At 55.0% G+C, this 23,222-nt stretch overlaps 2 protein-coding genes across 3 annotated transcripts in view; one reads left to right on the top strand and one right to left on the bottom strand.

Moving 5' to 3' along the window:
- The window catches only part of Baiap2l1 (BAR/IMD domain containing adaptor protein 2 like 1), a 64,542-nt gene extending 51,121 nt beyond the window's left edge, over positions 1-13,421 (top strand). Inside the window, exons 8-14 of one of the 2 annotated variants that reach the window (XM_048367614.1) lie at positions 1,360-1,527; positions 3,336-3,483; positions 5,002-5,227; positions 6,221-6,298; positions 7,190-7,346; positions 12,214-12,251; positions 12,839-13,421. In XM_048367614.1, the coding sequence (XP_048223571.1) occupies positions 1,360-1,527; positions 3,336-3,483; positions 5,002-5,227; positions 6,221-6,298; positions 7,190-7,346; positions 12,214-12,251; positions 12,839-12,914 (891 nt within the window). In that variant the 3' untranslated portion in view covers positions 12,915-13,421. The remainder of the gene's footprint in view (positions 1-1,359; positions 1,528-3,335; positions 3,484-5,001; positions 5,228-6,220; positions 6,299-7,189; positions 7,347-12,213; positions 12,252-12,838) is intronic. The other variant, XM_048367618.1, reaches the window with a different exon arrangement.
- A 594-nt stretch (positions 13,422-14,015) lies between these two features.
- Bri3 (brain protein I3) lies at positions 14,016-21,082 on the bottom strand. Its single transcript, XM_048367622.1, has 3 exons — positions 20,797-21,082; positions 20,607-20,709; positions 14,016-14,401 (listed from the first exon to the last, which is right to left on the bottom strand). Exons 1-3 carry the CDS (start codon positions 20,939-20,941, stop codon positions 14,269-14,271), a joined length of 381 nt encoding a protein of 126 aa, XP_048223579.1. The 5' UTR covers positions 20,942-21,082; the 3' UTR covers positions 14,016-14,268.
- Positions 21,083-23,222: the final 2,140 nt, after the last annotated feature.

Raw genomic sequence — 23,222 nt, 5'->3', positions numbered from 1 at the left:
TCAGCAGTGGGGGTGCCAGGCACTAGTACACTTATTTTAAATAATGACTTCTCTTTTGCCTGTGCAGCTGTCTAAAACTAGCACTAGTTAAGGTCAGATACTCTCCATTGCTCACAAGGAAATGATCTAGAGTGTTCTCAGTGGGAGAGGCTTGAGCACAGCTTCCTCCTTCAGGGCCTTGCGTGTGTGCATGTGTTTGTTGTATACTCTACATAGGTATTGTTGGCTGCCTAGTATGAATACTCACCATGTACTTTGTTTCCATGGTGAGGGCCTTGCACAGCCTGAGGCTTTCCTCCCCAGGACAGCACCCCACTATGTCAGGAGCCACTAGGGTGCTTTCTGAGAGCACTGGCTATTGGCCAAGGCTTTCTTAGATTAGACCTTGAGTCCCAGTAACCATCTATGCCCTCCCTCATTGCAGCCAAAGCCCTGTCTTCACACAGGCCCAGTGTCGGGCCAGATGGGGTAGGAGGGAGGGGCTCTGCTCTCCCAAGCATGTGGCCTCCTGATGTTCCAGTCCCCTGAGAACAGCGAGGTTGCTTTGCTCAAAGCTTCCAGAAAGGTCTAGTTTCCCCTTCCCAACCAGATTACTGGCCTGGGAGAGCAGGAGGACGCCAGAGGGTATCGGAGTCGCCAGGCTCTGCTCATATCTGCCTCATGCTGCAGCCCAGATGTTCTGCAAAGGCCAGAGACGTCCCTTGGTGCTTCTTTGTACTTGCCTGGAGATGGCCTCAGAGCCCACTTCCCAGAGCATCATTAGCCTAACACGCATGCACACGTACACACACACACACACACACACACACATGCATGTATGTGGATACGTGGGCTCACCAGTTTCCCTGGGGCCAAAGACTCGTCTCCCAACCTTTCTTATTTTGCTTTTGAATTTTTGTATTTTTTATTTTTGTGTGGTAGGGAGTAGACAGTTACTGGTTTTTCTTATTTTCTTTTTTGGTGCTAAGGATTGAACCTTATGCCGAACATAGACAAAAAGTATGCTCTGTGAGTGAGCTATATGTCCACACCCTGAACTGAGTCTTGTTTTTATTCTTTTTTGTTTTTGTCCTTGTTTCACTGTTGATACAGTGCCTCACTCTGTAGCCCAGGCAGGCCACAACTCGGGATCCTCCTGCCTCAGCCTCCCAAGTGCTGGCATTACAGGTGTGCACCACCACACCCACCTTGAACATATCATTAATCACTATGACCCCCAGTCCCAGTATTCCACTCTGTGGATGAAATGCAGCCCCTACCCTCCTGGAATGAGCAGTAATGCACTATCCCTGATCCTATGAGGGAGTCTGTCACCAGATGCCTTTGCCATTGGTTTTGCTTCTTTTGGATTTATTATAGTCTGCAGAATTACTGAATTCCAAGCTGCCCAGGTGGCAGGAAACCTGCTTCGATGCCACCAAAGTGCCAGAGAAAGTCATGCACATGATCGAAGAGATAAGGACCCCAATTTCCACACCCGCATCCATGACGCCTCAGCCGTCACCCATGATCGAGAGAAACAGCATGGTAGGTGCCACTTCCCTCTTCTCCATCTCACTGTGTGCTTGCTGCTGTGTTTGGGCCAGGTGGGCTCGGAGCAAAGGCTGAGGGCCACCCTCATTGGTGGAGGCCACAGGCCTCTGTTCTCTTCCAAACCCACCCCTTCCCACGCTATCCCTTGCCTTCAGAGCTGAAGCGAGCCACACAAATGTGCTACACACTTGGAAGTCTTCCAGCAATGAACTGAGGCCAGTGGTGAGCAAGAGATGTCCATTGCCATGGCCATGGGCTTTATTGCTTCGTTTTCACAAACATGCAGGGAAAGCTTTGGAGCCTGCTGGCATTTTGGACACCTGAGTCCAGCTGCCTGCCTGGGTCTGGTGCAGATCCAAGGCAGAGCACAGCTGGCGGGTGCGGAATGGGAGGACCTGGTATGTCTCCCCTGGCCCCCTGTGCCAGGCGATGGGCTCTGTGTACCCCTGCCCTCCATCCGAATAGCCTGCAGGATGCCCTGGCATGCCCCAGAGCAGCATAGCGGGGCCGGCCTTCCCCATGCACACGTCGCACAATCAAGGCCCACGTGGCCCAGGCTGGAGACAGCAGTGGAAAGTAGATTATCTGTAGTTGGAGTGATTGGTGTGGAGTTTGCTCCAGAATTTGGGGGGGGAGGGTATGTGGGAATTGGGAGGTCCATGAATTGCTTGGTGCCCAAGCACGTGGGAGGATTTCTGTGCCACTCCATCCTGCTCTCATGCAGGGTTAGACACTTACCAAGAGGGAAGATATGGGGCTTTGAACTCAGGGCCTTGTACATGCTCAGCAAATCCTTTTCCACATGAACCACACCTCTTACTCTTCCCCCCCAAAAAAAGTTTTAAATGAGATTATGCTTTTCATCCCCCGCCCCAATAACACTAGCAGTAGATGAAGCATTAGTAAAAGGGGACCCAAAACTGGACCGAAGGACTGTCCCAAACATCGCCAAAAGATATAAGGGGTTCAGAAAAGGAGGATTAGGATGAATACACAGAAGATAGGCTTGGCTCTAGGGGTTCCATCCTCTCCCCAAAACCATGCCAACATCGCCTAAGGGATCCCCACCCAGCAAGAGGAGGCCCCCTCTCACCACTGCCTCCTGTCAGCCCGTGTCACCTGTGTCTGCCCTCCACCCTGGACATTGTTATTGGACTTAGGGCAGAGGTCCAGCAGCAGGGGATCCACCCCTGCACAGATTAGGGTTGATAGCAGAGTGTTAAAGAAAAAGAACATCCAGCAGAGGGGGAGAGGGTCATTATAAATATTGATGACCTGTTATGCTGCAGAAAGCCACCTTCAGTGTAGACTATGGTGTCACTCCTCAGGGGAGCCAAACCCTTAGGGACAGAAATTTGACTAATTGGAGTGGGTTTTTTTGTTTTTTGTTTTGTCTACCATGGGGCTTGAACTCAGGGCCTAGGTGCTGTCCCTGAGCTCTTGGCTCAAGGCTAGTGTTCTGCCACTTGAAACCATAGTGCCACTCCCACTTTTCTGGTGGTTCATTGGGGATGAGAGTCTCACAGACTTTTTTTTCTTCCCTGGCTGGCTTTGAACTGTGGTTCCTAGATCTCAGCCTCCTGATAGCCAGGATGACATGTGTGAGCCACCAGCCAGCTAGCTGCATTTTTTTTTTTTTTACAGTGAAGGACACTATTAAAATAAATCAGGTGGGGGCATTGTTCTACAACTAGCAGAATTTGGGGGAAACGGTGGGACTGAAAGGATGTACACCCCCTCCCTTGAATCTGTCACCCACGGCTAGGGTACTCAGCCACCAAACTAACCAAGGCTTCTTCCAGGTTGGGAAGGACTATGACACGATTTCTAAATATTCACTAAAGATGCCCCCTGCTCCCTCAGCCAAGGCCTACGCCAGCCCTCTGATTGATATGTTCAATAATCCAGTCACAGGGGTGCAGACTTCAGAAAAGATAAATCACTCAAAAGGTAAGAGATTTCCTGCATGGCACCTTCATAATTTTTTAAAGTAAAATTTGTAAAATAAATATCCATCATATCATGACAGAGAGGCAAATAAACAGGTATGGTAGATTGGTCCAGCCATAGCTTTGAATAGCTTATACCTCAAGACTGATAAGGTGGGGCTGAGAGCTGAGCCTAGGAGCCATATCTAGTTGTGGAAAGAAAAAAAAAAAAGTAGACCTTAAGATATTCTGATTAGAGACATCTTTTTATGACACACATAAATCTTAGCTACTAATGGCTACTTACATGGGTAGGTGTGCTATTGAGAAATGTTATTGAACAGGGTGTCATAGTGCACACCTGTAATCCCAGCATCCAAGAGGCTAAAGCAGGAGGATCAAGAGTTCAGGCCAACCTAAACACACAAGAAATAATATAATTAGTATTATGAATTGGCATGTACATAGCCTAGCTTTGCTCTGTGTTCCATCTTATGAGCGTTTGTTTGTTTTTCAGTAAAGCCAACTATACATGACAAAAATCTTGATTATAAATCTTAGCCACAGGCATCATAGAACTCTCTACACTCTCCCTCTCTGGCAAGGTGCCTTGTGCTTTCTGGCGACTTCATTCACTGCTTCCCTTTCAACAAAGTAGAGCCCATTATGGTGGCAAAAATTGTGTGTCGCTTCCCTGGCCAGGCCTACTCATCCCAGGCAGCCTTTAGCACTCAGCCCCCAGGACCTGGCTGGTCTTTGTGGTGTCTCAGATGTGAGTATGGGGGCCTTGCAGCTGCAGGCTTAGGCAGAGCTGAGATTTCCACACTGGCTGTGAGGGCTGGGGTCATTTGCTTCTAGAGGAGTTGAGTCAGGAATGCCAGCCCAGCACCATCATGCAAACCACTGAATCTCTTTAGTAAAAGCCAAAAGAGAGGGCCAGGAATGTGGCTTAGCGGTAGAGTGCTTGCCTAGCATGCCTGAAGCCCTGGGTTCGATTCCTCGGTACCACATACACAGCCAGAAGTGACACTGTGGCTCAAGTGGTAGAGTGTTAATCTTGAGCAAAAGAAGCTCAGAGGCAGTGTCCAGGCCCTGGGTTCAAGCCCCAGAACTGGCACCAAAAAAAGAAAAAAGGAGAGAGAGCAGTGAGAGATAGCAAAACCTTGTTATCATGGTGAAGAATTTGCCAGAGGGCAGCAGGAGGAGCCCTTGTTGTTGAAGGTCCAGTCAGCACACAGCATGCTGTGGGCTCAGTTCCTCTGGACAGGTCTGGCCACCACTTGCACCTGTGTGATCTGGGCCAGTTCTAGAGCTCTTCTGCCCTCAGTTTCCCCACCAGTCAGGGCACTGGTAAGCTGGTAGCTGCTACAAAGCAATGAGGCTGGTGGTTGCTGGCGCAAGGGCTGCTGGTAGTAATAGAGCAGTGATAGAACACAGGCATGGGCAAGGCCGGAGGGAGGGGGCTTGCATCTGCCCTATGTGCCCATCCCTGATCATCAGGGCCACGCCCCACCCTCGAGGCCATGCCCTGGCCCTCAAGGCCACACCCCTGTAACAGACTCGCCCGAGGACCCCAGCTTACAGAGGTCGATTTCCGTCGCCACTGGCCTAAACCTGATGAAGAGGCAAAAGGTGAAGACCATCTTCCCTCACACGGCTGGCGCCAACAAGACCCTGCTGAGCTTTGCGCAGGGGGACATCATCACGCTGCTCGTCCCGGAGGAGAAGGATGGCTGGCTCTATGGGGAGCACGACACCACCAGAGCGTGAGTCTGGGTCCCAGCAAAGGCTCCCAGAGCTGCCGCCGTGCGTGGGAGCACTTGAGCTGGAGTCCAGTTTGCTAATGTCTGTTCCGCTGCAGTGAATCTAGGTGGCCTGTGATATCACCCCCACAGAGCTTTCAATTTTCCTTTGTTTTTAAAAAGGACCTATTTCTCAGGAATAATCTGGGGAGTTTGTTGTTGTTTTTTCTTGTGGTACTGGGGCCTTGAAAACTCAGGCCTGGTGCTTGCTAGGTGTACCCCTTGAGCCACACTCAGCCCTTCTGGCACTGGTTGTTTCTTGATAGAGGGTTTTGCTTTATGCCCAGACCCACTTGGACCCTGATCCTCCTATTTGTACTTCCCGGGTAGCTGCAGTGACATACTCAGTCATTGATTTGCTCCAGACCGGCCTCTCCTCCCACGCAGCTACCAGCTGATGGCTGGCGGCATTGCACCTGGCCCTGCCTGAGTCTGCAGCAAATAGGTTTTCACACTTAAGACAAGGGCTGGGTGTTGCGCATGTGCCTGCAATCCCAGCTACTCCCAGCTACTCTGAAGGTGGAGTCAGGAGGATCTTTATTGGAGGCCAGTGCAGGCCAAGTGGCAAGACCCTGTCTCAAAAATAAAAAAGAGGGCTGGGAATATGGCTTAGTGGTAGAGTGCTCGCCTTGCATGCATGAAGCCCTGGGTTTGATTCCTCAGCACCACGTAAACAGAAAAGGCCGACAGTGGAGCTGTGACTCAAGTGGTAGAGTGCTCAGGCCCTGAGTCCAAGCCCCAGGACTGGCAAGCAATAAAAATAAATAAATAAAATAGAAACAAAAGGACTTGCATGTGTTCCGCATGCCTGAGGCGCTTGGTTCCATCCCTGCAGAGACAAGGAGAAAGATGTCAGCCCTGAGTAGCTTCAGTGAGCACATGGATGAGGGAAAATGGGGTGATTGGAGGGGTGAATGTGACATGCACGCAGCCAGGCACGCCTCTCTCTCCCCGCAGGAGAGGGTGGTTCCCGTCCTCGTACACCAAGCTGCTGGAGGATAGCGCCACAGAAGCCACCCCTGTGCCTACACCCAGGTAGCCAGGGCCCCCGGCCCCAGCCCAGCCCCATGTAACCCATACCCTGGGCAGCACTGGCCCCAGACATAACTCACACCCCAGCACAGCATCTACCTCCAATGTAACCCAGACCCCAGGGGTAGCACCCATCTTGCAGTAGGCCCCCACTCTAAAATGAGAAAACCAAAGCCCAGCAATGTCAAGGAACTTGCTCCAGGAAGAGCCATTGTGTCTCCGTGTGGATAGTTGTTGTGGGGGTCTTGTGGCCCTCCTGTAGGACCCCAAGAACAGCATGTGCACATGCCTGTGTGCCTATCAGGACCCGCCCCCCCAGCCCACTGCCCAGGCCATGTCTCGCAGGCCTCCCTCGCTCTGCATCTTGACTCCATCTACAATGTTCATCCCTATCAGAACAGCTCAAATGCCCCTGTGCCAAGAAATTAAAACTGAGCATCCTTTTTAAGAGGCTACAATTCTGGGTTTTGTTAGGCATGGTGGTGCACACCTATAATCCCAGCACTGGGGAGGCTGAGGCAGGAGGATCCCAAGTTAGATGCCAGCCTAGGCCCAGATAAAAAACAGATCCACAAAAGGAAAAAACAAAACCCAGAGTCTTTACATTTTTTTCCGAGTGTTCGGTTTCTTTTGGCTCAGGAACTTGCTGCACCCTCCCTTTTCCTGATTTTCCACATTTAATCTGCTTGTATTAAATCACATAAGAGCCAGCCCCCCTTTCTTTGGTCCTGAGTGTGAGCTTACAGTGTTTGGCAGAAGCCACATACAGTGGTCCCCACAGCCACCTCCACCTGGATTGTGGGTGACTGCTGCTAGCGTGGTCAGTGCCTGGGGCGCTAGGGGCTAGGGAGGGGGTGGCTCTTGTCTGACTTGGCTCTGTGCTTTGGCTTGGAGCCCGGCCCCGGTGAGGAGCGTCAGCACGGTGGACCTGACTGAGAAGGGCAGTGTGGCCATCCCGCCTCCTGACTACCTGCAGTGCCAGCCTGCACCCGACCCCGCCAAGAACACATCTACCTTTCGAGCGCAGGCCAGACCGAACAGCGCCATGCCTGTGAGTGACGACACCTCCCCTCACTGCAGCCCTCCCCGCTCCACACAGGAGCTTCCGTTTCCTGTTGCTTCCTGAGGGAGAAGAGCTGCCATTTCATCTTGCCCCATGCAGTCAGTGTAGCTTTCCTTACATTAACCCACCCAAGATCCATGGGAGATGCTATCGGCAGAGCGCCAGGCCCTGCCATACAAAGCAACCAAGATAGCCAGGTGTTGGGCTCACACCTAGAGTCCTAGCTACTTGGGAGGCCAAGATCAGGAGGATCATGGTTTGAGGCCAGCCCTCTGCTTGGTGACACGACACCTAGTCACGTGGTTCCATTTCGGTGTAGATGATGCAGTAGAGGAGGACAGAAGGCAGAGCGGGCCTAGGGCATGGCCCTAGAAGGAAGCTGTCAGCTTCTGTGCAGCTGTGGCAAGTGTCACAAATGAAGGTGTAAACTAAGTGTGCAGAGTGCTAATGAGCGTCACGGATCCATTTCCATGAAGCCAGGACTCTGGGCTTTGGCCTCCACATCCCAGGGGTGGCAGGGGAGCTCAGCCATGATCCCATGTGGCAGGCATAGCTGGGGGCCGAGGGCCCAGCAAGGGGAGGTGGCCCCTGGGAGCCTGCTCTGCCTGGACCCCGGGGTGGTGGCTTTCCTCTCATGTGCATATTTTAAAGCTATACACATCTCCCACTCTACAATCTTGAACCGGGCCAACATTAAAAAGAGAAAAACAGGGCTGGGAATATGGCCTAGTGGCAAGAGTGCTTGCCTCATATACATGAGGCCCTGGGTTCAATTCCCCAGCACCACATATATAGAAAACGGCCAGAAGTGGCGCTGTGGCTCAAGTGGCAGAGTGCTAAACTTGAGCAAAAAGAAGCCAGGGACAGTGCTCAGGCCCTGAGTCCAAGCTCCAGGACTGGCAAAAAAAAAAAAAAAAAAAAGAGAAAAACAGTTCTTTTCTAAAGTGAAGAGAAGCAGCTGTGAGGGTTGGGGTTCTGAACAAGTGAATAAGCATGACCATAGATGAGCTGCTGTCCATCTTAGCAAGTTAGTTCAGGCTGCTTAAAGCCATTGGAGAGACAGCTTCCCACTTTGGATGTAAATAGATTCCTATTAAATTCAGGGCTGGGAATGTGGCTTAGTGGTAGAGTGCTCGCCTAGCATGCATAAAGCCCTGGGTTCAATTCCTCAGTACCACATACACAGAAAAAACCAGAAGTGGAGCTGTGGCTCAAGAGGTAGAGCAGTGGACTTGAGCAAAAGAAGCTCAGAGACAGTGCCAGACCCTGAATTCAAGCCCCAGGCTGGCAAAATGATGATAGTGATGAAGAAGCTGGGTGCCCGTGGCTCATACCTGAAATCCTAGCTTTTCAGGAGGCTGACATCTGAGAATCATGGTTTGAAGATGGCTGGGGCAGGAAAGTCTGTGGGACTTTTTTTTTTTTTTTTGCTTGTTTTGTTTTTTGCCAGTCCTGGGGCTTGAACTCAGGGCCTGAGCACTGTTCCTTTTGCTCAAGGCTGGCACTCTACCACTTGAGCCACAGCGCCACTTCTGGCTTTTTTCTATATATGTGGTGCTGAGGAATCAAACCCAGGACTTTGTGTACATGGGGCAAGCACTCTATACTAGGCCATATTCCCAGCCCCGTTTGTGGGACTATTATCTCTAACCCAGAAAACTGAGCAAAAGAGCTCAAGGGCAGTGCCTAGGTCCTGCATTCAGGCTACACTACATACCACCCAAAAAAGCTGTCCTATCTTTAAGTTTTTGTCATTTGTGGGGCTTGAACTCAGGGCCTGGGTGCTATACCTGAGCCTGTTTGTGCTCAAGGCTAGTGCTGTACCACTTGAGCCACAGCGCCACTTCTGGTTTTTGAGTAGTTAATTGGAAGTAAGTGTCTCAGGGATTTTTCTGCCTGGGCTGGCTTCAAACTGCAATCCTCAGATCTCAGCTTCCTGAGTAGCTAGGGTTACAGGTGTGAGCCACTGGCACCCAGCAAAGCTGTCTGTTACTAGGAGGCTTTGTGCTTTGATTACCATGAGATAAACAGTGTTGTGGTAGTTTGCCTTAACCTTCTGCCACTGATTAGTTGTCCTCCTCAAGGCAGAAATAAGGATCTGAAAGCAACAGGGAGTCAGAGCACACTCCCATCTCCTGTGTGGGGACATTCTATGTATGCCTATAAGGAGACGGGCTTCCCTTGGAGAGTCCCCCTCCCATCTAGTCACTACCTTATTTAAGATACATCAACTGCCACAGTATGGAGGCGTGCGGGGGGGAGAGGGAGGTGAGTGAGTGCAAGTCCCAGAAAACAGTCAGGCTGCAGGGCCTTGAGGCACTGGGGGGGAGGACTCTGCTCCCTTGTCACCCCCAACCTGAAGAAAAGCTCACATTCCCTTCCAGGGCCCACAGCCACAGTAACATTTCCTCCAAGGATTCAAGGATCCTTCAAACAAAGCTTCAAATAGGAGTTGTAGAAACAGCCTTAGGAGGCCAGGAGGCGCCACCTTGCCAATAACGGGCCTCAGCCTGACCGCCATGTCCCAGTCAAGGGGGGAGGGTGTTGTCACCTTCACACAGGCAAGGTCGGCAAGGTCGCTATGCCGCACTACGTCAGTCAGCCACCACAGTAACTGTTTAGTACGTGGACATCTTAATACCATGGGCAGAAAAGCACACAGCCAGTTTTTGTCTGTAGGAAGGACAAGGCCTTGCTATGTAGCCCAGGCTGGCTTAGAACTCAAAATCCTCAGGCCTCAGCCTCCAAAGTGCTTGGACTACAGGCGTGCTCTGTCACACCTGGTCTCTAAGGAATTTCTGTGAAGTGGCTCTGTGTCTTCAGTAGTAGGCCAGGGAACAGCCACGCCCATCCCCAGCCCCCACCCTCGCTGGGCAGAGTTGGCTGGCATTTGTGCGGAGCTGCATTCTCCTTTGGTTGGACCGTGGGGCATTTACAGGACATGGCTTTCCTGGTGACCACATGCTTGCAACCTACCTATTCCTGCTGGCCTGGGGTTTGGGGTACAGGCTTGGCCCCCATTTGGCCTGGGCTGTAGGAATTAGTGTGCTCCTCACTCAGCTGCAGCTTCTCACCACTTTACACATTTGCTATGGCGGTTTCTCTCTCTCTGACTTGAGAAAGCTGTGTGGGTTTTAGGGCCCTCCGCCCCGTACCCGGGCCCGCCCTCTGACTCCCAGCCCAGGAGGGCACCTGGGAGAGGCCTCCCTGTGGCAGACTAAGGCTGCCCTTCCTGCTGGCCTCTGGGGGTGGTCCAGGGCTCCTTCCAGCAAGAAGTCAGCAGGCCTCCTCATGTTTTTGAAAATCATAGCTGGGTGCAGTTGTTCATGTCTGTAATCCCAACATGGGAGGTGGGAATCAGAAGGATTGAGATTCAAAGCTAGTCCAGGTAGAAAAGTTGACAAGACCCCCTCTCTGGCTGGGTGCTGGTGCCTATAATCTTAGCTACTCCAGAGGCTGAGATCCAAGGATCGCAATTCAAAGCCAGTCTAGGCAGGAAAGGCCATGAGACTGTGGCTCAAGCACTAAAGCATTAGCCTTGAGCTGAAGAGCTCAGGGACAGTGCCCAGGCCCAGAGTTCAAGCCCTATGACTGGCCAAAAAAAAGGACACCCCCTCTTCCCCCATCTCAACCAAAAGTTGGCATGGCGGCAGTATGTAGGAAGATCTCTGGGCTTGCCCCAGGCAAACCGGCCAAACTCTCACTGAAAAATAACAAAAAAAAAAAGAGGTGAGGGTTGAATTCAAGTGGTTAGAGTGCCTGCCTTTCCAGGACGGGGCCAGAGCTGCACCCCAGTACTGCCAGAGGGGAAAAATCATAAATTGGCCCTTAATCATGAGACAGTAACAAGGTCAGAGCCAGTGGGCCCGCAGCTCCTTGCAGGAGGAAGTCAGTCTGCAGCTCCATCAGGATGTGCTGAGCAGCCGCTGGCCTGATGTCAGGACCAGCACTGTACCCCGTCCCCTGCCCTGCAGCTTAGCCCCTGGACAGGTCAGAGCCCCTGGCCTGGTACCCCTCTGCACTGCCCAGGACACCCCCCCATCCCAGCCCTGGCTGCGCCTCACTTGGTCCCACACCGCCCCCTGCTGGCAGGAAATGTAATTCCACTGCAGGCCTTTTAGCTTTGGGCCAAGCTCTGCCTGGAAGCTGGCAGGAGGCCCACCTGCGACCCAGAGCCTTGTGAGTGGCAGCCACTGTTCCTGGCACCTGCCTTTTCTCCCATTCTTCTGTGGACTCCCTGAGACAGCTAGGCTGTAGCGATCAGGATCAACCCCCTCCCTCCTTCACCCCCCCCAGCCAGGGTTTTTTTCACTGCAACTCCCCAAAAGCAGTCACTCCAGAGGTGCCCTAGAGCCCCAAGTCTGCTGTACTGCTTGCACACAGGACCCCACTGCTTAGGGTTTTTTTGCCCGTCCTAGGGCTTGAACTCAGGGCCTGGGCACTGAGCTTCTTCCGCTCAAGGCTAGCACTCTACCTCTTAAGCCACAGCACCACTTCTGGCTTCTTCTGTGTGGTACTGAGGCATTGAACCCAGGGCTTCATGCATGCTAGACAAGCACTTCACCACTGAGCCACACTCTCAGCCCCCACGGCTTACATCTGAGCTCCAGGTATCTGTCACAGGCCGGCCTGTGCCGGAGGTAACACATGAGGGTCCCTCCAACCCTCCTCCCACCCCTCACAGGAGTCTCAGATAAGCGAGATCCAGGTCTTTAATCACTCAGGAGCTTTCCAAGTCTTTAACCGTGGGTTTACTTAAAAGGCCCTGATTTCACGTGAGCATGGTAGTGCATGCCTATAATCCCAACTCCTCAGGAAAGTCCTTCCCTAATCTTCTCATTTATCCCTCCCACAGAGTGATGCAAATGGGACTGCCAAGCCGCCTTTCCTCAGGTACGTGTCGCCAGCTTTAGACATTCCGGGGAGCAGGTCCTGGAGAGGCAGGGTGCCACCTCTGGATCCAGCCTCCCACTTGGCCCTGCACTCCAGGACTAAACAAGTGTGGATGTGTATGCCCTTGGGCTTCTGCTAAAAACACTGGCTTGTTCCCTACCCAGCAGGGCAACACGAGAGGACTACTGTGGTCAGCACTATGAGGGCTGAGTGCGGTAGCTCACACCTGTAATCCTGCTGCCTGGGAGGATTTCAGTGTAAGGCCAGCCTGAGCAAAAGCTCTCTCAATCACTAAGCAGAATATGGTGACATAGGCTCACGAACCCCAGCCATGCCAGAGGCAGGAGTAGGAAGATCATGGTCTGCGGGCAGCCCAGTTTCCACCAAAAGAGGACCATCTCTGCAAACTAAAGCAGAAGGGCTGTTTGTCCAGTCACAAAGCCCTGAATTTAAACCCCAGGACCCAAAAGAACAAAGGAAATGCGGCTGTGTACTTGCTTATGACTGGAGGGGTGCAGGATGCGGGCCTCCCAGCGGTGAGCCCCAGTGGAGGGCAACACTCATGTAGATTTTTCTTCCCCTGACAGTGGAGAGAACCCCTTCGCTACTGTGAAGCTCCGGCCAACCGTGACAAATGATCGCTCAGCACCCCTCATTCGCTGACACTCACCTGAGGACACAGAGCGCTGGCACCGCCGCTCCACCAGGGGGCGCCTGCTTCCCCACCAACCAATGCATTTTCTCCATTTTACCTGGCTGGGTTTACACATTTCTGTCTTTTAAGATGAATGAATGAATCATAGTTTAGTCTCCAGCTCAATCAATTAGAATGTTTCCTATTATTGTATTCCAAAAAGTGGAAAATTTAGTTCCAATTCTTACTGTAGCTTTTTGTATTTTAGTTAACAGCCAGAATAAAGGACATACATGTGCTTTGCAAGGGGCTCTCTGGGAGCCTGTGTGTGGAGACTGGGGGTTTGCTTCATAAAGCAGGAGCTATTAGCTCACATTGGGGTGTTTAAAGAAAATATTGTTTGTAAGCATGCAGATCATTACTTTAAGCAATATAAATTATGAGACATGATATTAAATGTGAAATTTTTTAACTTACAAGTTTTCAGCTTTTGATTTAACACTAGCTGGACTCTGACCTGCTATGGGAGAAGGGGTCCATACTCTCAGGGACTGGTCAGTTCTGGAGGTCCAGCCAGGTGGGCCCAGTGAATGGACTTCTGTGTGGGGTGCCCCCTAAGCTAAGTGAGTGCTCACTGTGGTACCCGAGCATTAGTGGGCAGCATCTTGGGTTCGTTTCCTGGGGCTGGGCCACATGTGAAGCTGGGGTGTAGGGTGGGAGGCAGAGCGCAGTGTTGGGGTTCTCTGCTTCGGCTCTGTACTGGGCCCTGACTGGCGGGGGGGCTGTCCATGACGATGCCCCTGCAGGGACTGCCCCTCCTGTCCCCAGCCAGAGAGGAAATGGTCAGGTTTCAAGTAGAATTCAATGGCCCCCATGCTAGGAAGAGGAGTGAACCAAAGGGGTGCAGGGTCTGGGAATGTGCACAGGGACGTGGCCCGGCTCCCTCTGGGGAATACATCGTCCCCCCCCCATGGTCACTCACCTGCTCCCCAGGACAGAGGCCTGCAGACACCTGGTTGGTAGATGGCAGTGGTTGATGGTGGGCTGGCTGTCACGTGACCAATGTGTGTGAGTGTGTGCGCGTGTGCACGCGTGTACCCTGTACAGAACCTAGCAGGCAGAGGTGGCTCAACATGGTATGAATCACATTTATTTAAAACAGTATTTCTTACCATTCCCAAATTGAAGACTGCAAAACTAGAAGCAGAGCTTTCTGGAGTTGTCGCTGATTGGGGGGCTGGGGTGGGGCTCCCCCTCCCCTCCTGCAGACCCGCTCCTCACACCCCTGCACCCACCCCACCATACAAAACAGTCCTAGAGCTGAATCAAAGAAAACTATTGTACATGACATTTACATTTCATTAGAAAAGAGGGCCTGTCCCTTTAGGTGAAGACCGCCCCACAGTTGGGGCACCTTCGCTTCCTCAAGGCGAAGCAGCAGATGAAGCCCAGGGGAAACAGGACAATGGCCAGGAAGACGCCCAGGAAGGTGAAGCAGTCCTCGAGCACCCCAACCCTGTGGAGAGAAGCAGGTGGTGAGTGCCACACACCCCGTACCTGGCCCCCTCTGGGGGCCACCAACTGCCACAGCAACTAAGTACCCCTTGGGAATCCAAAGGAACAGGGAAAGGCTGGGTATGGTGCCTCCTGCCTGTAATCCCTGACTCAGTGGAGACTAGGTAGACTATCATTCCAGGCCAGCCTGGGAAAATCTAGAAAGACCCATCTCAACATCCCAGCTACATAAATGGGGAGATGGCCGTCCAGGCTGAGGGTGTGGTTCAGCACACAGTGTGAACAAGGATGGCATGAAGCCTGTTAGCTTCTAGAAAACGTCCTGCATCTCTGGAAACAAGACCGGCTTCCCCAAAACTCCAATCCATCCTGGAGTATTTTTTCATTGTTGAAAAGTTTTGGGGGACTGGGAATATGGCCTAGTGGCAAGAGTGCTTGACTTGTATACATGAAGCCCTGGGTTCGATTCTTCAGCCCCAAGTATATAGAAAATGGCCAGAAATGGCGCTGTGGCTCAGGTGGTAGAGTGCTAGCCTTGAGCAAAAAGAAGCCAGGGACAGTGCTCAGGCCCTGATTCAAGCCCCAGGACTGGCAAAAAGAAAAAAAAAAGGTCAATGACACAAGCACAAGTTGTGTCATTAAACAAAAGCCCTAAAAGTTTTGAGTTTCTATCCCCTAGAGGGCAATTTTAAAAAAACAGAACCCAGAGTGGGATGCAGGAGCTACTGGGGCTCAGCCAGCCAGTCCGGAATCTAGGAACCTGGGGAAGGCTGACCTCAGCATCCTCCAGGGAAAAGGTCAAGGGAAGCCTGAGGGCACAACACGGGGTGGGGGTGGGGGTGCTACAGTGAGGACCTCCACCCCGAGCCTCTGCCTCCCCAGTGCTAGACTTACAGGCAAGGGCTGCCTTTTTGAGGCCAAAAGCAGGAAGCAGGAGCCCAGTGTTCCATTCCTTAGGCTACTTCTGGAAAGTTCTAGATACAGAGCTAAATAGAAGAGCCACGAGAGCATCGGTCCCACTAGGTCTCAGGCCCAGGCCTGGGCAAGACCCTGGACAACCAAGAAGCCAGGGCTGAGAAGGAATGCTGGGCCACCAGGTGACAGCTGAGCTGGTCCTGGAAGGGTGGGCAGGGACGGGGCACAGGGAGCCCTTAAGAGTCCTGGGCCTCCCCAGACACAGCCCTGAGTGTGGGCAGCTCCCTGCTGCTGGGCCTGAAGGACAGGCAGCGGGTGATCTGCAGTCTGCCCCTAACTGTTCCTAGAACAAGGCACTCGCACCTCCCCAGTGTCCCAGCAGCTGGGGCAGGCTCCAGGGAGGTGTGCTTGGGACACTGCCAGAGTCAGGCCAGTGGGTTCCAGGCTCCCATGGCCCACCCTCAAACACACTGACAGCCCAGATGGCATGGCGCCCCCTCCAAGCCATACCCCTGAGGCCACTGGGCCAAGTTTGTCCCCAGTCATGGAGGGGCAGGGCAGGGCCGGGCAGGATCCTGTGCGCAGGAAGGAGGCAAGTGATGCTGGCACACAGAGCTTCTGCACCCTGTACCTGCTGCAGAAATTCTCAGAAAGACTGCATGTTCCAGTAACGCACTGTCTGACCAGAGGAGCCAGCTGAGAACGTTCCAGAGAGAAGCCTGACCTTGGAAGGAGCTCTGGCGTGCCCAGCCCAGCACCCTTGCCAGCCTGTGCCTCCTGCCTCCCAGGCTGCTTCCTGAGGGCCCAGGCAGCAGGAGGCTGTGCCACCCAGGCCAGCGGGGACCTGTGCTCTTGCTCGGCGTCTTGTCACACCTGTGTCCCACCTGTAGGCAGCTGCTGTCCTTTGCCATCCAGTATCCCTGATTCTCCATCTAATTCCTCCCTGGTTCTCCATCCAGCTCCTCCCTGATCCTCTATCCACCTCACTACCACTACCACCCCACCATCACCACTACTGTTTCTGGCTCATCTCAAGGCCCAATCACTCCATTGCTCTCAGACCCTGGGAACTGCAATTAGAAGAGTGAATCAGGAATGGTGGCACATGCCTGTAACCCAGCACTAAGAAGGCTGAAGCAGGAAGATCACATGCCCCAGACCACACATAGTGAAACCTCACCTCAAAAAATGAGGGGGGCTGGGAATGGCTTAACAGTAGAGTGCTTGCCTAGCATGCATGAGACCCTGGGTTCAATTCCTCAGTACCACATAAACAGAAAAAGCCAGAAGTGGCGCTGTGGCTCAAGAAAAAGAAGCTCAGGGACAGTACCCAGGCCCTGAGTTCAAGCCCCAGGACTGGCAAAATATAAAAATAAAAAAGGCCTGTGGCATAGACTCAGGTAGAGTGCTGGCCTATAGCATACAGGAGGCCCTGGGTTCAATCTCCAGTATCACAAACAAAACAACAAAAGATAAAAAAGCAACATACAGTGGGGCTGGGAATATGGCCTAGTGGCAAGAGTGCTTGCCACGTATACATGAAGCCCTGGGTTCAATTCCCCAGCACCATATATATAGAAAAGGCCAGAAGTGGTGCTGTGGCACAAGTGGTAGAGTGCTAGAGCAAAAAGAAGCCAGGGACAGTGCTCAGGCCCTGAGTTCAAGCCCCAGGACTGGCAAAAAAAAGGCAACATAGAGCCATGACCCAAACTAGCTGACTGACCACCAGGCCATGAACCAACCCCACCCTGTCTCCAAACCCATAAGTATCCTGGTTCAAGCCCTTGCTTCCTCCTGCCAGGCTGGGCTGGATAGCCCAGTCCCGAGTGCCAGACTGTACCTCCAGCTGCCCCAGGCCATGGCCCACATGGACTCTCGCTCCTCTGTAAGGTCTGAGCCCACGGCGCCTGTGGGACAGATATGGGGGCCCCTTCAGGTACCCCTCAAGGCTCAGGTCTCCCAGCAACAAGAGCTGTGACCCACCAGTGCCCATCAGGACAAGCTGCCTGCTTGTGCGCATGGGGGCCCCATTCTCATGGGCCCAGTAGTAGAAAGGAGGGACCTGCTGCCACCTTTGCCTTCAGAAGGCTCCAGCCCTTGAGCACCCCCAAAATCCCTCACCCACAATTCTCAATGCCCAAAGCTCTGCACCGATCACTTCCCCGGACTGGGCTCACCAGCAGGGCCCACCGCCACCTCCAAATGCGTTCTGTTTCTTCTGATCTGAGAAACCCCCTGTTGGCCTCTGGATTCAGGAAGATGCTCATGCTGCTGCCACAGCAGGGGCCCTGCCCCAAAGCTAGCCATCCCCAGCAGCCTCTCCTCCATCCAACCCCCCAAAAGCCCAGGTCAGCCAGAATGGGCTTTGGCTCTTCCACAGAGGAAGAGCGGAGCTGCCGCTCCCACGCACACAATTGGGGAATTGCCCAATTCTGAGCCTCGCAGAACAAACAGCCCTCAATCCTGCTGACCAGGGGTCATGGGACGGCAGTGGGCACAGGCAGCCCTGAGTGTCCCAAGCAGAAAGGCTGCCCAGCCCCTGCTCCAGACACCCCACAGCCCCACTGGGAGGCTGCGAGCCGGTGCAAGTGGTCCAGAGGGGCCATAATGTGGAAGAGGGCCCCACCAGAGGCTCCAGGGGAGGCCAGGATCAAGAGCAGCCCCCCACATGGGACCAATAGCCCCCCAGGAAAAGGGGAAGGACTCCCTTGACCAGCCTTAGGCTCCGGGTAGGGCATGATGCCCTCACCCCACCCTGGCTGTCCTATAGTCTCCACGCCATGGGGACTACCAGAGGTGGGCTACACACCGCCCACTGTGCCAGCCGCCACAGTGCCCACTTCCTTCCCCACTGCAGGGCCAGGGCACCCAGCTGGCACAGTGGCAAAGCTGTAGGAGTTCTGCTCCCCTGGGCACCCACAGCCTCCACACAGACCATGGAAGGCCTCTGCCCAGAAGGCAGTGATTTCCTCCTGCCTCTCTGGTCACCCCTAGAACTGGGCACTCACTGACAAGGACCCAGCAGGATCCCAAGGGTGGTGAAGCAGTGCAGGCTCACACTTTGTGCCCTAGGGCACCTTGGAAGCCTCAGGACCTGTAGAAGTCAGCCCTAGCAGGCCAGGCTTCAGGCTGCCACCTCACCTTGCACCTAGCCACAGCCCCCAGCCTTGAGGATGGGGGGGGGGGACACACAGTAGGGAGTGGGGACAGAGGGAGGGCTGGAGCCAACCCTGGGGGTGAAGGCCCAAGCCATGCGACAGCTAAGGGCTAAAAAGGGAAGACAGGCTGCTCAACAGGCTCAGACAGGCTGGCCAAGTGACAAGCGACAGGGCCCTCTGTGCCAAGCCTCGCCCCCAGGGAATCACAGACGTGTGACTTGGGCAAATTCCTGCCAAGCCACCAGAGAGGGAAGGGACAGCGCCTGGCAGGCTCCATCTGGAAAGGGAGGAAGCCTGGTCACGTGAGAAATGTCTGGACTCCCAGCCTAAGACACCAGACAGGGCAGACCTGACTCTAGGGGGCAGGGCTCCAGTCTCAGTCCCCATCACCACAGGGGTGGTCCCAAGAACACCCTCTCCTTCCTGCAGCCCCCAACCCCAGGCACCCAGCAGTGAAGGCAGAGAGGAGCCTGGCCACCAGGCCCAGCTGAGGCCCCACCTGCCTGAAGAGGGCAGGGCCGCCAGGTGTGGCCAGCCACAGGGTGAAGCACCTGTGGTGCGTGTATTCACAGAGACTGGCCCCTACTTTCAGGACTGGATACCCCAGACTTGTTCTGAGAAAACACAGCATCCCTGGTGCTGGCCACCATTGCCTAGGGGCAGAGGAAATCCCAGTTCCAAAAGGATTGACCTTCCCAGAGGGCAGAGGGCAGAGGGCAGGCCTAGCCTTCCAGACTCAGCTGACTGGAGAGCCACAAGCCACAGAAATGACACACCTTGCCCCAGGGAAAGGCGATGGTCAGGGAAAGTGTCCCCACCAGCAGCCTGCCCCAGCAGAGGACACTCCTCCTGGGGATTTCACCACATCCTCATCCTCTCAGGTCACAACTGCCCCAAGGCTAGGCTAGCCTTCTCCCAGCTCTGGGGCATCAGTCAGGGCTGGATCTGAACCCACAACTCAAGGCTTCCAGCAGTAGGGTGCTGGAGCAGTGCTGGACAGATGTGGAGTCCACAAGCTCCAAGCACCACCTACCCTCCCTGCAGCCCAGCCCAGCTCCTTACACTTGGGAGATGCTTAATGCTCAGTGGGGACAGGGGACCTGCGCACGACATGGTTCAAAGCCAGACACAGGGGTTCCCTAACCCCCATTTCCATGCAACTTTCTAGAAGGATCCCAATGGCTCTCTTCACTGGGAACCCCAGCTTGCTTCCTGGCTCACCATCCTAGGACACCTCCTAGGCCTCACCAACTCTTCTCCACCAACCCCAAGACCTCCTTGAACGAACCAATTCTACAATAAACTGCGTGCCTCACACCCAGACAGAATGGGAGATGGGGAAGGAAGAGAAGGGAGGGGGCGCCCCACCAGCAGACAAGGGGCTGAGTGGCCCTCCTCAGGCTGCGAAATCACTAACTTCCCTACAGACACACTGGGAAGTGAAGTCCAAGTCCAAAGCGGGGCGGCCACTCCGGCTTCCTCCCTGACACAGGCTGGCACCCGGCCTGCCAACCCTGCCCAGCTCCTCCGCCCACGGGGCAGCCCCACCACCAAGGGCAGGGCCCAGGTCCGACTGGACTCGGAATCCTCAACCCCGGCCTGAAAACAAAGAGCCTGGCTGCGCTCGGGCCCTCCAGAAACAGCCCTTCCCAGGCTCCCGTCCCCGCGGGTTTGGGAATGTGGTACCAAACAGCACCCCTGCCCGGAACAAAGAAGCACGGGGTTTCCTCCGGGCCCAGCTGGCGGCCGGGAGTCGTCACGGCCTGTTCTGCCGTGGCGGACCCCGCAGTCGCCGCACCCGGGCTGCCGGCACCCCGCGTCCAAGCACCCTTCAAAGAGCCACTTGGATTTAAAAAAAAAAAAAAAAAACTTGCAAAAAACCCCTATCTGTGAGGTCCCAGAAGCGAGGGGCAGGAATGGTCGCTTCCATTGTTCTCGTTTCTGCACCCCACTGGCTCCTCACTCGTGGTGCCAGCCCCCCAGAGCTCTGGCCTTGTGCCCCGCACGGGGTATCTGGAGCCGGGGCGCGGGAACCGCCTGGCCCCGCCGCGGCCCCTCGCGGTGGCGGGCGGGACCCCACGCCGGGACCCTCGCCCGCCCCGGCCCCCGCCCCGCGCCCTGGCGGGGACTCACCTGCAGACAGGGCAGCCTCCGACCACCACGATGGAGTTGGCGGGGTAGCGGGTGACCGTGCGGCTGTGGATGTTGTAGACCCTGGGGTGGCTGGTGGGGATCCCTGCGGGCGGGGGCGCTCAGTTACGACCCCGCCGCCCCGCCCGCGCCGCCCCGCGCCCCCGCCCGCTCCGGCCCGGCCCCGGCCCACCTGTGACGAGGTAGGGGTAGGGCGGCGGCGGCGGGGGCGCGGCGGGGATGGCGCCGTAGCCGTGCGGGCCGCACGCGAAGTCGCCCTGGCCGGCCTCCAGGTTGTAGGCGGGCGGCTGCTGCTGCAGCAGGGGCTTGTGGTCCATGGCGGCCCCGCCCGCCCGCCCGCCCGCTCGCTCCGGCCCGGCTTGGCTCCTCTGCCCGGCGGAGACAGTGGCAGGGACGGCGGCGGGACGGCGGCGGGAAGGCGGCAGCCCCGCTGCTCGGCCCAGAGAGGCGCGCGCCGGGCGGGGCGGAGGCGCCGCGGGTTCCCCGCCCTCCCGCCGGTCGCAGCACTCAGGTCACGTGGGAGGTGGGGCGGGCATTCGGGGGCGGAGCCTTGTGGGCGGGGATGAGAGGGCGGGGCCGGAGTCTTAAAGGAGCCGCGGCTCCTCCAAGCTCCGCCCGCCCCCTCCGCCCGCCCCCTGCGCCTCGGGACCCCCAACGCGGGGGTCCCGAATAGGGCGGGGCGCCTGACTCCCTTCCTAGGGTCCTGGTCATTTGGGCCCGTGGGTTCCCCCTCCCCCCGACCCAGCACCAGGGCAGACATCACCTGATCTGACTGGCTGGGGCCCAAGGCCGCCACCACCCACGGAGTGAGGCGGGAGGAGGCCCCAGGCCGCGCCCCTCCCCCGGTCCCCGGCGCCCGCAGAGGCCGGCCGGGGCCGCGCCCGCCCGGTCCGCGCCACACTAAACCTTCTGCACCCGCCTCCCTAGTTGCGCACCCGCCGGGGGCTGGCGGCTGCTCTGTGGCCCGTCCGCCCGGGCATCGCAAGCCTGGCTCCGTGGAGCTGTGGCTACACTCGGGATCTCGCAGGTGTGGGCGGCTTCGGCCCCGGTCTTCCCTTTTCTTGCCCTTTCTTAGGTGATCTACGTCTTGATCCAGCTCCTCGAAGACAGGCTTTGTTTTTACTTAAACTTGGGGAACAGTCTTTATTATGTCGCCCAAGCTGGCCTGTACTCATATCCACCTGCATCCAACTCCCCAGAGCTGAGATTACAGGCGTGAGCCTCCAGACCCAGCCCTTGTCACCAGGTCTTACTGGCATTTCCCATCCTTCTTTCCTAAACCCAGTGCCCCCCTCCCCATTTAAACTTCATGTAGTCCCTCAATTAGTTCTACAGGAATGCCACTCCCACAATGTCTGGGCACAGACATTGCCCAGACAGGGCGTCCCTTTGTCTCCTAGAGACCTTTCCAGGACCAGGGCTACACCAAGTGACTTAAGTCCTGCCAGAGCTGGCTTCTGTGCTCCCGTTGGGGCTGGAAGCCTTTGCCTTGGTCCCTGGAGACAACTGGCAGCTATACTTTGTTGTTTTTGTTGCCAGTCCTGGGGCATGGACTCAGGGACTAAGCACTGCCCCTGGCTTCTTTTTTGCTCAAGGCTAGCACTCTACCACTTGAACCACAGTACCACTTCCGGCTTTTTCTATATATGTGGTGCTGAGGAATCGAACCCAGGGTTTCATGTATACGAAGCGAGCACTTTACCACTAGGCCATATTCCCAGCCCCCTGGCCGCTATTCTTGAAGCTAAACCTGGGCCCTGGCAACCGGGAGGACTGGCAGACCTCACCTTGCACCTCCTGTGTGTAGCACCCTGAACCCCCTCCTCAACCTGGCTTCAGTTTCCTCTTTGCTGGCTGTTGCACCCTTCCTTCTAAGTGACCCCATCAGCGTTATCCCTGTCTCCCTGAGGTGAGGCTGGATAGCAGGAGGGCATGGAGCTGTGCTTTGCCAATGAAGGACAGGAGGTGCTTCTGGTCTGTGAGTTGTACTCCCCAGAACAGTCATAACTCCACAATCTTGAGTTCAAGGCCAGCCCAAGGATAGCATGACCCCTTCTCAAAAACAAAATAAAAGCCAAGCATAGGTGGCTCACACTTTGGATTCAAAGCCAGCCAAGCAGACAATTTGGAGAGACTCTTCATCGCCAGTTAATCAGCAAAATGCTGAAAGTAGAGATGTTGAGTCATATGATAAAGTGCTAGCCTTAAGCAGATAAGCAATGGAAGAGGATGAGACCCTGAGTTTAAGCCCTCCACCCCCTCTCAAATTAAATACATTAAGTGAAAACAAAGCTGGGCACCAGGTGTCAGTGGTTCACCCCTGTAATCCCAGCTACTTAGGAGGTTGAGATCTGAGGATGGCAGGTTGAAGTCAGCCGGGGCAGAAAAGTCAGTGAGACTCTTATTTCCAATAAACTACTCAAAAAAGGCTGGAAGAGGTGCTGTGGCTGTGTTAGAGTGCTAGCCTTGAGCAAAAGAAGCCAGGGACAGTGCTCGGGCCCTGAGTTCAAGCCCAAGGACTGGCAAAAAAAAAAAAAGCTTGGTACCAGTGGCTCACACCTGTAACCCTAGATACTCAAGAAATCTGAGAGTAGGAAA

The sequence above is a fragment of the Perognathus longimembris genome, chromosome 1 (genome assembly GCF_023159225.1).
Source record: "Perognathus longimembris pacificus isolate PPM17 chromosome 1, ASM2315922v1, whole genome shotgun sequence".
Classification (NCBI taxonomy): Eukaryota; Metazoa; Chordata; class Mammalia; order Rodentia; family Heteromyidae; genus Perognathus; species Perognathus longimembris.
Note: the sequence above shows the minus strand (reverse complement) of the source record. Positions and strands in the feature narration are given on the sequence as shown.